General features: G+C 43.5%; 2 protein-coding genes across 4 annotated transcripts; both read right to left on the bottom strand.

Moving 5' to 3' along the window:
- Positions 1–1,369: 1,369 nt before the first annotated feature.
- Positions 1,370–7,046, bottom strand: LOC136456286 (carbonic anhydrase 2-like). The gene is made up of 10 exons (XM_066456092.1): positions 6,754–7,046; positions 6,595–6,656; positions 6,455–6,503; positions 4,980–5,096; positions 4,815–4,868; positions 4,268–4,353; positions 3,948–4,050; positions 3,662–3,799; positions 2,271–2,648; positions 1,370–2,182 (listed from the first exon to the last, which is right to left on the bottom strand). The coding sequence occupies exons 1-8, from the start codon at positions 6,892–6,894 to the stop codon at positions 3,665–3,667; spliced, it is 747 nt and encodes a 248-aa protein (XP_066312189.1). The 5' UTR covers positions 6,895–7,046; the 3' UTR covers positions 1,370–2,182; positions 2,271–2,648; positions 3,662–3,664.
- A 2,483-nt stretch (positions 7,047–9,529) lies between these two features.
- LOC136456288 (carbonic anhydrase, chloroplastic-like) lies at positions 9,530–12,453 on the bottom strand. 3 transcript variants are annotated; one of them, XM_066456094.1, is made up of 7 exons: positions 12,310–12,453; positions 11,889–11,960; positions 11,722–11,770; positions 10,625–10,741; positions 10,378–10,517; positions 10,099–10,204; positions 9,530–9,957 (listed from the first exon to the last, which is right to left on the bottom strand). In XM_066456094.1, the coding sequence occupies exons 2-7, from the start codon at positions 11,948–11,950 to the stop codon at positions 9,823–9,825; spliced, it is 609 nt and encodes a 202-aa protein (XP_066312191.1). In that variant the 5' UTR covers positions 11,951–11,960; positions 12,310–12,453; the 3' UTR covers positions 9,530–9,822. The 3 variants fall into 3 exon arrangements, with proteins under 3 accessions (XP_066312191.1, XP_066312192.1, XP_066312193.1); XM_066456095.1 differs by having other exon boundaries at positions 11,889–11,957; positions 12,311–12,440; XM_066456096.1 differs by having other exon boundaries at positions 12,315–12,416.
- Between the last annotated feature and the right edge of the window lie 1,309 nt (positions 12,454–13,762).

Raw genomic sequence — 13,762 nt, 5'->3', positions numbered from 1 at the left:
CTGAAGTAATGTAGGAATTAATCTAGAATACATATGGTAAGTCGCGGGAATCGCAAAACGCAATATAGAGGATATTTGGGAACAACATAATTCTATTCTCAAGTGGACTTAAGATCCTAGAGATAAAATTGTGGCCAAACTTAGTCGGCATTGGGCAGAATGACTGTCTTGTGTTGTTCATATCACCCATTAAGAGCTAGCCATATAGTGCTTCGGTTTGCACCCATTGAGATACACATACGTGTGATCTGGATGTAAATAGTGCTTTATTTCAATAAAACTCTATATTTAAATTGATCATAAGTGGTGATGCTCTCTTATGAGGAGCATCAAATATTGAATTCATAGAACATCAAGTTTAACATTACGTCCATTGACCATGATAGATAATGGTGACCATCAAGAGCAAGAGATCAAACTCTTTGATGGCTATTATTCTAACAAGGTTTAAACCATAGATTTTCTGAATTTACGCTAAGGGTAAATTTAAAATTGCAATGGTGATGCTGTATTAATTAATGCAAAATAAATAGGAGACAAGATCTATCTCACTAATAGTGTAAACCTCATTTATGCTAACACATTAGAGGTATTCATCATAAAGATGTAGACCTCTAATAATATGGACATAGTCTGTTGAATAGTTGATGCCTAGTGGTGTATGCAATTTATATAAACACATTTTAAGGTAATCATCAAAAGATTGATGTAGACCTTAGTTAATTCGCAACGAATTGGGTACGCACGTTGAGGATAGTCACTAAGTTGTGGACTTAGTGTAGATCCCACAGTAGCAACTATGGTGCTACCTTATGTATGGCCAATAGGAATATTGATTAATGATAGTCATCTTTATGAAAAGATGTAGACCATATGTTCCAATTTATGATGTTGGGTACGCACATTGAGGATAGTCACCCAGAATTTAGTGTAGATCCCACAGTAGCAACTATGGCGCTACCTTGTGTATGGCCAACATACAATATAGAACATTTGTGTTATATAAATAATGAGGTAATACACTTAATTGATTTTGCATTAAAATGTAAGCGCTATAAGCTTTAAATAAAGCATAAATGGGCTTAACATAAAATAAAAATTACAAATAACAAAGTAATTACAATAATAAGGTCATGATAGTAATACTACATGTTTATTGTGTTTGCCATTTTGGACAAACACTTTGAACAATGTAATAATTATACTACATGTTTATTGGGTTTGCCAATTTGGACAAACACTTTGAACATGCAATGTTAATAGCACATGTTTATTGGGTTTGCTAATTTGGACAAACGCTTTGAACAGTACTAAAAAAATTCCAGAAAACATAGGATCTGAAAAGCGAATTTACAGTGGTAAATTCATCTGCAGTGGTACATGCCATGATGCTTTTATTTTTATGACACATGGGTCCCAAAATTACTTATTAACCGAGGTAAATATTGTGCATCATATTGCATTTTAAACCTAGGGTCTAAAGTTAATATTTACATGAGGTAAATATAGTATGGTACATACATGTTAAAATCTGAGGGCTTAATCATGAATCTGGATTACAATAATAATTTATAAAAATCATTATGTAATTCACAAGTAATATGGGGGATTTTTTTCTGCAAAAACCGCAGAATCTTATCCCTTCCACGCGAAGGCATGGACGGTTTCTTCCGTCGCCCGTCCTCTCGTACAGGGGCCTCTCGGCCGCCTCCATGGGGACCGGCCGCCGCCGGGCTGGCCTCTGGCCGCCATAGCGAGGCGCGGGAGGAGGTGTGCGACGTCCTCGGCAGCGAGCTCGTTGCCGTGGCTGCGGTCCTGGCCGCCACGAGCGCCGGCCGCGGGGGCGCGAAGCCGCGAGCCGCCAGGCGTGTGAGGCGAGGATAGGATCGCCTCCGTCGGGCGTGGGGGCCGCTCGAGAGCGTCGGGCGTGGCTCCTAGTTGCCAGGCGCAAGGCCGCAGTCGCGGGAGGGGCCGCCGTCGTCTTGGTCCTAGCCACAGCCGTCTAGGCGGCAGACACTGCTGCCGCCCTGGCGCGTGTGCGCGTCACCGCCGTTGTGCAAACGCGCGGCCGCTGCCGTCAGTCGGATCCACGGGCCAGGCATCTGTCGGGGCTCGGGTCCTGATTCCGTCGCACAGCCGCAATAGGCTCGCCGGCGAAGGAGTAGTTGGAAGAAAGAATTTGCTGTTTCTCAGAAAGGTAAGACCATTGTAGATTAATAAATAACAATGGTAAGACCATCGTAGATTAATAAATAACAATGATTTCTTACTGCTCTGTACTCTTGTTCGATGATTGAAGCCAGTAGCATCTCGTTCCAATTTCTCGTACAAGACCTGATGCTTCAGTTCCTGCCACAGGCCTTTGTGCCTTCTTTCTTCATGTAGGATGCCGATGCCGATACTGCCAGCGTTGCAGCGAGCGCTGACGGCCGCTGGCTGTTGTCGTCGCCGGTGAGGCTAGATGTATGGGCGTTGTTTTCTTTCTTCATCGAAGGGCCTAGAATTCTTCTTCCTGGATGGAGATCGACGGCCTCCAGTTCTGGCAATCGAGTCAGATGCCTCGTTTTCCCTTGTTCTCGGTGAACTCTGAGGGAACGGTGATGGTCGAGAGGCATGCGCACTTTTCCTCTGGTTCGCAGAGCAAAGTGCTGATAATGTGTTAAAGCGTGAATGTAAATGAACAAGATTTGGAAGAACTGTTTTTTTTCTTCGATCTCTGAAATATATTTATACAAGTGAAGGATGTCACGAAGGGACACGACTATTTTCAAAGGACATGCCCTTTGGAGTAAAACTAACTGTCTAATCCTATCCACTAATCTTGTAATTAATGGATAAGATCATTTCGTGAACAGGAGTCTGTTCATGACATCGTTGATGAGATCACCGAAGGGGTGTTTGTTGAGAGACACTGTTTCGTAACACATATCAAACACGCCCTTGGTGCACCCGAAAGACGCAAACCGTGACCCAAATGCAAAATAAGTCAATTCACAGTGTTTTGCCTACCAAAACAACGCGAAGACCCAAACACATCACCCATTTTGTCGGCAAATCTACGTCGTCGAGAGAAACCAACGCAAATCTCTGGCATCCTAGTGGTGGGCCCGTAGGAGCGGGGCACAGCAAGGCGCGGCCAGGCGGACCGTTGCGGGGAGCCGCCGCGGCGAGGAGCCAACACGGCGAGGTCCGCCTTGAGGCGCGGCCGACGGGTACCGCAGCGAGGCGGGGAGCGGCCTTCGGGGAGCGGGGATCCGGGGTCCTCCTCGCCCGCGACGGCCGGATCCGGGAGGGAAGGGCACCGTGCTCAACGAGGGAGGGGAGATAGGGACGGACGACGCCAGGGTAGAGAGGGAGAGAGGGACGGGAACAGGCGGCGCGGGGGAGAGAGAGTGAGGAGAGGGGGACGGGCTTTTGGGTAGGCTGTTGGAGAATGCGAGTTTTGGGTGCATGACCCTTTTACTGTGCGTGACCCAAACTATGGAATGAATCTTCGATTTGGGTCTGTGCTGTTGGAGATAGCCTAGGTACCGAATGCACACTGCAGAGTACTGAGTACAAGTGCCGCTTGTATCTGTTGCTGTTTAACTTAAAACAAGCACACCATCGTATGCACACTGAGCATTGTCGACACATCTTAGCACAAATTTCAGAACTTCACCTGTCAGGCATTCCAAGTCTGGAAGGTGCCACAAACAAAGTCGTAGCGAGCACCGATGAGTTTGAGTGTTCCCTTGGCCAATCTATCCATGACAAATGGGTAGGTCTTCAGGTTTCTAAGGGACAAATTGACGGCCTCCTGCATACCATTCAAAAAATGCTAGATCAGCATGTAATCCGATTGAGAATCAACTAGTAGTTAGCACTGGGGTTTCACTAACTTGGTTAGCAAATGAGAAATAAATCAGCAAACTGAAGCACTGAAAACAAATTTTTAGTAGACTCACAATTTCCAACTTGGTGCATTGTTCATCAAAAGGCAGAAAGCCATGTATTCTCTCCACCTTCTTCTTGATATCCAGACCGATCTTGACCCAGTTTTCAATGAAGCTAAGAGATCAAATGAACAGAATACAACTTAGAATAAAGAGAGTATCAAAGATGCTTAGATAATATATATTAGTACAGTACCCATTACTCAAACCAACTTTTAGCTCACTTATTTATGGGAAATATACAATTATGCATGTTTTTCTACTCCTCTTTGTAACATACAATTATGCATGATTTTCTTTATCACCAAACCAAGATTAAGATGACTACTTACTAGGTGTGTGGTCTATCTTCCTTCAAAGAGAGGAGTGCCCTGATTCCACCACAGCAGCTGTGACCAATAACCAAAATACACTCAACCTGAGAATAGGGTGTCCATCAACTTGTTTTCCATGGACAGAAGAATAAATCTCTTATAGTTCGTAATAGGGCAATTTATGTGACTATATACAGTATAACTGCCAGTATCATTCCATTGTAGGAATATTTTATTCCTCTGCACAAATTTCAGTGGTTTTGATATAGCTAATGGAGGTATAGTTACCACAGCGATTCTAAACAGCAAACTATAAATTTAGGTTTATTCATAAAGTATTAGATAAATGACACATGACAAAAAAAACTTCCCAAATCATGCTAACAATTAGGGAGGAGTGCAACAGGATCCTGTAGCACAAGTAGTCTGGTGGCACTGTGTTTTTATTGTCTTTTTTTTTTCTTACAAGACTATGTCACATTCATTGACAAATGAACCAAAACACATGAATGCAAGATGGATGTTTTAGGGTTAGGCATTCTAAAAACAACAGGGAGAAGCTCACCTTGAGGATGGTCACAGCATACTCGATGGCTGAACCGATATTGCAGTGCACATTCTGTGGTCATAAATGAATGTCCAGGTTAGTTAATTGTACCTCCAAAAGCACTGGCCAGAATTATTACTTCTTGAAAATAAGATATGAAAAATAATCTCCATAAGCATGAACCTGCTTGTAGGCTGGGACCAGGCTGGCAATATTACGGACAGTAAAGGCTTCTCCTGGCTTTAGGTCAAGGGTCACTGATGGACAGACACGCGAGTCAGAGCATGCAAACACCATGTACTGCAAGAAATAACAGAATAACCATCAAATCAGAGAGGAGAAAAAAAGGCTGACTCCTTAGAACACGGACCTTATAGAGATCAAAGATTTCCGAATGGAATGGTTTTGACTATAGATTTATTGGGGACCTTCGCAACACAGCAAGGAAGTAAATAGACATTGAATGATTCACATCCACTCCTGCCTAATATCCAGAAGATGAGTGAAAGTTGTTCATGTATCCTTTATGTGTCTCCTTCAGCCCTTCCCATTAAATGAATGATGATGTGAATGAACATATTACAGACACCAATCAGACCATAAACACTACAACTTGGTAGGAGGCATTAATTATTTTGGTGGAGCTCCAGGTTCCAAGTCCCACCTGACGCAGCAGGTAGGTTACTTGCTTATCTCCAGTTGACCAAACTGATCATCTCCAGATACTAAGTTACAGAAACTCACAGAATGTATGAAATCATATGAAGTGTGAAGTGTAAATTAAACTACAACCCAAAGGACAAGACCAATTGCCAAACAGACAATATGTAAATATGCATGACGGGGTGAAAAGACTCATTTGCCTCATCTGTTTAACAGGCAATCAGAGTATCAGACACCACCACATGCACAATTCTCTTGTGTATTTATTATTGTTGGAGTTTCACCTTTGGAAAAATGCTCCAACCACAAAAGCGACCCTCCAGACAGCAAGGTTTGTTGCCCCATCAAGAATCTGTATGCAGGGTGAAGTGGCAAGGTGGGCATGATTCAGTTTTTATGTTATATATATAACCAGTTATGGATGGGTGTAATTGCGTTTTAAAGTTATCATCAGCTTATTCTTGTATGTGAGCAACACACAAATTGCCATGTTTAACATTTGACCCTGTGCGGCCAACAAGTCTACTCATTTAGTATCATGAGGAGAAGAAGCTAATTCTAGTCTATGGCCCAACACAAACTGCTGCAAAACTGAAGCTACAAGTATTACCTTTTGTTTTAAAGACCTACTCCGTACTTCTGAACTGAAGAACTGCAGCTTAATTCTTGTTTGTGGGATTTCATTTAGTATCCTAAGGTTTCCAAAACTATGAGACCAGAATTTCGATTAGTAAATTTGTTATTCAAACTTATAAATACGTTGCAAATAATCAGACTTCTCATATATAACTTTCTAGGACAAGAGAAAGTAGAAGCAGCAACAGAATAACCAGACATTTTGTTCAGTTTTTATTTTATTTGAGAATGTTCTATTTGGCTGAACTATCGGTGAAAGTTATCCTTAACAGATGCACACATTGATGAATGAACACATCCTGAATACAGTTGAACGAACAGAGGTTTTTTTTCCCCAGGCATCAATGGATGGAAAATACCTTCGGCGACTGGGCAGACTTGAGCTGACCGAACAACTTTGGGTTCTGACTGCAACAACCGCCAAATCAGAAGAACGAACTGAATCAGGAACAAACTCAAATTCAGGTGCAGAATTCCTTGGCCGTAAGAGAAAACTCACTCGTAGACGTTCTTTTTAAACGTCCGGAACCCAGCCTTCAATCTCTCTGCAGCGCCCAGCCCCTGCAAACATCGGCAGCAGCCGTCAGCCACGAGGGTGAAAGTTGAAACAACACAATGCGGGCAGGTGACAGGAAAATTGCAGGAACCGGAGACTGACCTCGCTGTACGTGACCATCGGTGCTGGGTAGGGGTAGTCGGCAGCGCTCGATCCGCGCCCGATGAGCTGTTCCTGATGCATCGCCATCGGGTTTTCCCGCGGAGGCTTTCGATCGAGGAAGCAGCAGCAGCAGCCCCCCATAGCCGATCCCGCTCGCGAGCCGCTCGAGGAGGGAGAGATCGATGGAGGGGATTTTTGGACTGTCCGCGGACCTAGGGAAGGTCGAGGAGAAGAGGGTTTTGCAGATTTTGGTCGGGATGAAATTGAACTCGGTCAGAGTATTCGTTAGAGCATCTCCAACGATTATTGGTTGTTTTCTTCTACGTAACATCGAATCTATATGTTTTTTTTTTTTTGATATGCCTGTTTTTGGTCGACCTCCTTCGCCGCTAGGTAGAAACGCGTTGGGTCTGTATATTTAAACTCTTCTCATTAATACAATGATACGTAAATCTTTTGTATATTCAAGAAAAAAATCTACAAGTATTGGAGTTGCCTAATATCATCTTTTATTAATATTAGGGAAGTTGCTGTAGTAGTACCCTAATATATCACCCTAATACATATATGAAAGGTGAGAGTCCCACGTGAGTGTAAGAGAAAATATTGCTAAAAAGTGGTAGTTGGGATGGTTCCTATGGTATTGAGGGAATTGTATCTCTCCCTTTTCTTTGAGGGGAGATTAGAAAAATATTGGTGACCACAAAAAAAAAAAAAGATATTAGGAAACTGTTAGAACAAGAAAAAAATACAGTTGTCCTAATATAACAGATTTATGAAGATATGAGAGGTCTTGAAGAACTGCTGAAAATGCTCTTAGCAGCAAGGGATTGATTAGGACATTAGGCTTCCTCTGATGTGAACGGGAAAGCACTGAAGTTGAAAGCGAGAGCTCTGTTCAGGTCTCAGGATCGCACTATGGCTCCGGCCACAACTTTAAGGTTCCGTTTGGCATAAATTTTTGGGAAAATTTGAAGACTAATTTTTTTCGCCGGCTTCCGAAGCCGTTTTGCGTCAAATAGGTTAAAATGAAATAGTTTCACCCAACAAGTATTGTTGAGTATCAAATAAAGAGGTAGATTTTTTTTACGAATTACACAAGTACAGACGCAGACGTTCAATATGGACGCACACTCATCTCTATGGACACACGTATGCAAATCCTACCCCTATGAGCACATTCGAATAGACTGTGCCGGCACATCTCGAGATTGACGAAGTCACTACAGGCGTCTCGCTGTCGACGGGAACATCGCCTACCACTAAAAGCACAACGTCGTTAAATCCCAAAGTCACCACAGGCGTCTCGCTGTCGACGGGAACGCCGCCTACCACTGGAAGCACAACGCCGTTAGCTGTCGACGAGAACGTCGTCTACCACTGAAAGCACAATGTCGTTAAATTCTATAATAAATCCAAGAAAGTACAGAGCACCCGTGCTAAGTCAAGTACTTAAACCCGAGTGGACAGGTTCCACCACAAAGAACCTAACCAACTGAGCTAGACTTAGTTTGCAAAAAACAAAGAGGTAGATTAAACCCTTGGATGAACACCATGACGGTCCGATGAACCACCGTAGTAACTTAATCGGATTCGCTCACGCACCCTCTGGCCCATCGACGAATGGTTTAGCGGGCCTTAAAAAGGCCTGTTTTAGGAGGCCTTAAAAAGGCCTGTTTTAGGAGAATGTCTAGGTGTCGGCTGAAGGAGTCGAGGAACTAAGAGTGTGTTTGTTTTAAGAAATAAGGTGGTCCATCATCAATAAATAAATTTGCCATAAGTAAATTTTCAATAAGTAAATTTAATATAATATTTTTATAATATCTAAAAAAACTAAAGTGCCAGATTAAGTTTATTTTTGGCCCTTAATTATTGCCTTTGTCTAAGTTTAGCACCTCAACTATAAAACCATTCAATTTTGACCTCTGAGACGGTTTTGAGTAGCTTTGAGGTGCCAAAGCTATACAATTTTGTAGCGGAAGGTTACAATTAGACAAAGACAAAAATTGAGAGGTTAAAAATTGACTTAATCCAAGAAAAAACACTGTCTTTGCACGTTACCTTTGCAGTTTTCCGCTGGCGACATACCTGGTCTATCGTCCATAAGCCCGACTTATATAGGTTTTGGTTGTGGAGGTCTCTAACAATTGCTACCGGTGGTCATAGACTTTTTCCCCAGGCACATGAGTGGTGGTCTAGTCTACAGATTAATAGCTATCAAAATGTGTGTTTATTTGTTTTATTTGTTGTATGCTTCTTGTTAGGTAGTAGAGGCCAAAAATGCTCTTCCAAGACTGTGTATCAACTCGATGTGTTGTCCTCGGAGGTTTTAATAAAGTCGTCCATTATAAAAAAGTCATTTTTAGTATTCTCTCTAAACAAAATATCTAACGGTAAGAAACATTGGCAGGCCTACATGATAGGGCCTGCGGCCCAAGATCAAGTCATGCCAACAAGAAAGTCTGGGACTTCATGCCAAATGCCCACTTTTCACCGATGGAGAAGACTTTCATGTTCGTTTTATGGTTTCCAGCAGGGTTTATCAGCCATGATATAGTATTTTTCTCTCACAACAAACTAGCACAAGCCGGACTTATCAGTCCAGAAACCAACCAACGAACATGCTGTTTTCCTTAAAAATTTAAATAAAGAACCTAGCACGCTATTCCGCAAAAAAAAAAAAAAAAAAAATAGCACGCCATAGCCGTTCTTTCCTTTGAGGGTACGAGAGTCAGCATTTCAGGGAGAGAGAGAGAGACAGAAAGACAGAACAGTGTGCGATCATAGTATAAATATTATATATGGCTGATGTCTTCTGACCACACGTTGATCAAATTATGCATCATATTCATATCATAAAAAAAAACTCCGCGTTAGAAGTCAAAGCACGCAGGTATTATTGCTTATTACAGTATAGTTGCTCTCATCGGTCAATTCCGGTATATGTGTGTGTGTGTGTATAGCGGCAAAGAAGTACTCCACGCGCGCGGCAAATAAGTTCGCGGGAGCGTATTTGTACGTATGGTGTAGCCTTGTTGGGGTTATATGAAGCTGCGGCTGTTTGGCCGCTTAGGGGTCCCATGTCTCGAACTTTCCATTGACGAAGTCGTAGTGGCCGCCGACTAGCTTGAGGGTCCCTTTCTCCAGCCCTTCCTTGACGAACGGGTAGGTCTTGAGGTTCTCAAGGGACACGTTGACGGCCTCCTGCAAGATGAAAGTATTATATTGGTATTCAGAGACCGAGATGTCGTATTCAGAGACCCAACACAGCATACGTACGCCAATAAGCGTGCGTGTACAACGTGGTCAAAGAGACATCGTGTGTAGGAGTAGTGTGCACCGTACCTTCTCGAGGATGGAGCATTGGTCTTCGAAAGGCACCGAGGCGTGGTCGGCCTGCACCTTAGTCTTGGCCGGGGCGCCGATCCTGACCCATTCCTCGACGAAGTGGCTGCAGGACAAGGCAATCAAACAACATGCAACACAGGCTCTCTCGTCAACAACGACAGCAATAAAAAAGTGATGCAAGAAGAAGAAACAGCTAGCTTTAACGCCAGTGCTGTGCTGTCATCAGTGATCGGTGTCTGAATCGATCGTTCATCCGGTAGAGTACTAGGTGCTTACAACTTGTCTGGCGCGCCGTCCTCGAGGGAGAGCAGCGCCTTGATCCCGCCGCAGCGGCTGTGGCCGATGACGACGATGACCTCCACCTTGAGGGCGCACACGGCGTACTCGATGGCGGACCCGACGCCGGCGTACTTGGTCTGCAGGAGGCGTGCGTACGTGTGAGTCGCATCAATGGCGGCACCAGGCCATGCAGGAGGAGGAGGAGGAGGCGTCCATGCGTGCGTGCGTGTGCATGCTTTGTTACCTTGTCGTAGGGTGGCACCATGCTGGCGATGTTGCGGACGGCGAAGGCCTCGCCGGGGTGCAGGCCCAGGGTCACCGACGGGCACACGCGGGAGTCGGAGCAGGCGAACACCATGTACTGCAATTGCATGCAGCCAATTCATGGACGGCAAGAGAAAGAGAACAGTCAACAGAGCCGGCCGGTGGAGAATGTACTCTTCCGATTCCGATACTAAAAGAGAAAAAAAAAGCTGCTGCTGTACTTTGGAGGAAAAAAACAGCTGGCCTTTGACGCTTTTGTTCTCAGGCTCTCAGCCTCTTCCTTAAACGAGAAAAAAAAAAGCTGGGGGTAGGAACTAAAAGGTAAATAAAAGCTAGGGTGAGTGACGTACAGTACAGCTAGGGGTCGTAGAAACCAGCGTATGGCTTGGAAAACGTATGGAATCTTGTGTTCCAGCCAGCGGCACGTATGTAACTATGTATTATAGCTCGCGCTCGACATTTTCAACGGCAAACGTCAGCTAACTTTAAAGACGTCGATATCAATATCAATATTTACTTCACGAGGAAGAAAGAAATTAAGAGAGATAGAAGCTGCTGCTACCTGTCATCGCAAGTAGTACGTATATATTTGTCCATTTAAGTTATTCTATATCTAAGTTAGATTTTCCTAGCTTTGACCATCATTCTTTTTAAAAAAATATATATATTCAGACATAAATATTGGTGTTGTTTTTTTTTAATAAATTCTTAGATCAAATTCAAAATAGTTTGACTTTGGGAAGTTGATTTGTTTTGGAAACGAGGGAGTCGTCTCTATCTATCTATGCAATATATCTACAGTCATTAACTTATATCTACAGTCATTAACTTCTCATAAAAAAGCACACTATTGGCAACATCCCAAGCGGGGGACCCGTGATCCCGCCCGGATGTGAAGTGTCGTGGACCAAGGTGTGGAGTGTTGGACAAATCCCCACGGAATTCCAAATTCACTGAATACGCGGTACGGCTTGGAAATAAAATTCCGACGCAGGCAAAACTCGCAGAATAATAGGAAATGAAATAGCATTTCGCTGCTCCAAGAGGAAGATCGGACGATCCGCCAGCAGGACATACCTTGGGTGACTGGTGCGCCTTGAGTGGCTCGAACAGCTCCGGCTTCTTGCTGCCAACAAAACGGGAGGCAGATCGCAAGCAGATCAGTTCACGTAAACTCGTTCGTCGATTCGCGTAACATCGACTCCATTTACGAATCGATCGAGCACAGGGTTAGAATTACTTACTCGTAGACATCGGCCTTGAACTGCTCGAACCCGGTCTTCAAGCGCTCGACGGCGTCCGCCATGTCGTCCGGCCTGCAAGAACAACGTTACCGCAAATTAATTAATTAATAATCGTCAACCACCTCTTTCCACATCCACAACAAGAGCGTGTGTGTAGTGGATATTCTTTAATCTTCGATGCATCAGCGGATTTCTTGTGAGGATCGTTCGAATTTTGGCTTTTCTTGTCCGATCCCCACATGATGCCACAAGAAAAGCATGCGGGAAGGTGATGTAAACTGGATACAGGATCTGCTTTTTGCAACATAAAAGAAAGCGAAAGGGCATGCTAGATAAGCTGGAAGATGGATGGATGGATCATGGATGCTTGCATGGAAGGATGGGATCGGTGGATGGGAGGAGGAGGAGGAGGACGACGGACCTTACACGCACGGTCGGAGAGGAAGAAGCTGGTTTCTGAAGGATTGACGAAGAGGAGGGAGGGATCGGAGGAGTCTGCGGACTGCTGCTTCGCTGTAGCCTGTAGAGCTACCTCGCGATGGGGCCGTATTTTTATAGAGGGGAGAGGCAGGAGAAGGAGCGGCCCAGCTTCTTTTCCTCCTGCCCACTCCGGCCGTGTGTGACAGGAACAGGATGGATGGACGCGGTAAACGGCGAAGCTGTCCAGACCGAGACGTTTCTCCTGTATACTCCCTCTCGGTCCCTCCGTCTTCAAATGTAGCGTATCTATATCTATATTTGTCCTAAAGTCAATTCATTTCATATTTAATCATAATTATAGAAAACATATTAACTACCACATCAAAAAGGCAAGTCATAATATTCCATAAAAAAGGTATTGATGTCAAAGATATTTATTAACCCTTTCTATAAATTTAGTCAAATTTAAGATGAATTCACTTAGGACAAATGAAATATACTATACTTCACGACAGAGGGAGTATGTATTGTGCTATATTAGGACTATATATAGGAAAGGTACTAGTAAACACATAGCTTGTTACATGGTCATTTGGACAATTTGTTGTTTAGATATTTATCCGGTGATCGTCATATATTTTATTTGGAATTGAACTCCATACCTTGCGTGTTATTTTAACTCGTATGAGAATGGATTGTGAGTCCAGGTGATCAGGTCACATACGGATAGGGAGGGTGTGAGGGCATTATGGAAAATATATAAAAAATGGACAAAAGAGTAGATAGATAGATTAGGTAGATAGATATAGATATAAATATATTTAGAGATATAGATACACCACCAACTCACAAAACTCTCGTGAAGGTCAAGGGGAGGCCTCAGTCTGGTGAAGATATTATTGTTATTTTATATAAATTTAATCAAATTTAAGATAGGTTAACTTAGGACAAATGAAAATACACTATACTTCAGGGGAGCATATATTATGCTACATTAGGACTATACTAGGAAGGGAGATGAGGTTTTCCACAATGATGCCTCTAAGAAAGGGAACAATATGAACCGATGTCATCAAATGTCAACAGAAGAACCAAGGTTTTTCAACAGACCAGATGAAAGGGGGCCTCACGATAATGCCTCTAGCAAGGATGGTGCTACCAAAAGCGTCACTATTGTCGGACACAAACACAACGAAAGCCTGGCAGGAGCCAGGAGCTTCGCTCGATAGCCCCCTCACCTCTGTTCCAAAAACCAGTTACGCCGTGGAACCGAGGGCGAAGGCATTGTCATGTGATTACCAAGACATCAACGACAGCCATGACGGCTAGCCGAATGATCTCTAAATCTATTATCCGGCCAATTATCGATGTGAAATCATGCCCTGGCTACCGAAGTGCCAAATTTGGTTGTCAACGTGAATATTGCTTTTGGATGTATTTTGAGAATTTTGATA

Source organism: Miscanthus floridulus, chromosome 6 (genome assembly GCF_019320115.1).
Source record: "Miscanthus floridulus cultivar M001 chromosome 6, ASM1932011v1, whole genome shotgun sequence".
Taxonomy (NCBI): Eukaryota; Viridiplantae; Streptophyta; class Magnoliopsida; order Poales; family Poaceae; genus Miscanthus; species Miscanthus floridulus.
Note: the sequence above shows the minus strand (reverse complement) of the source record. Positions and strands in the feature narration are given on the sequence as shown.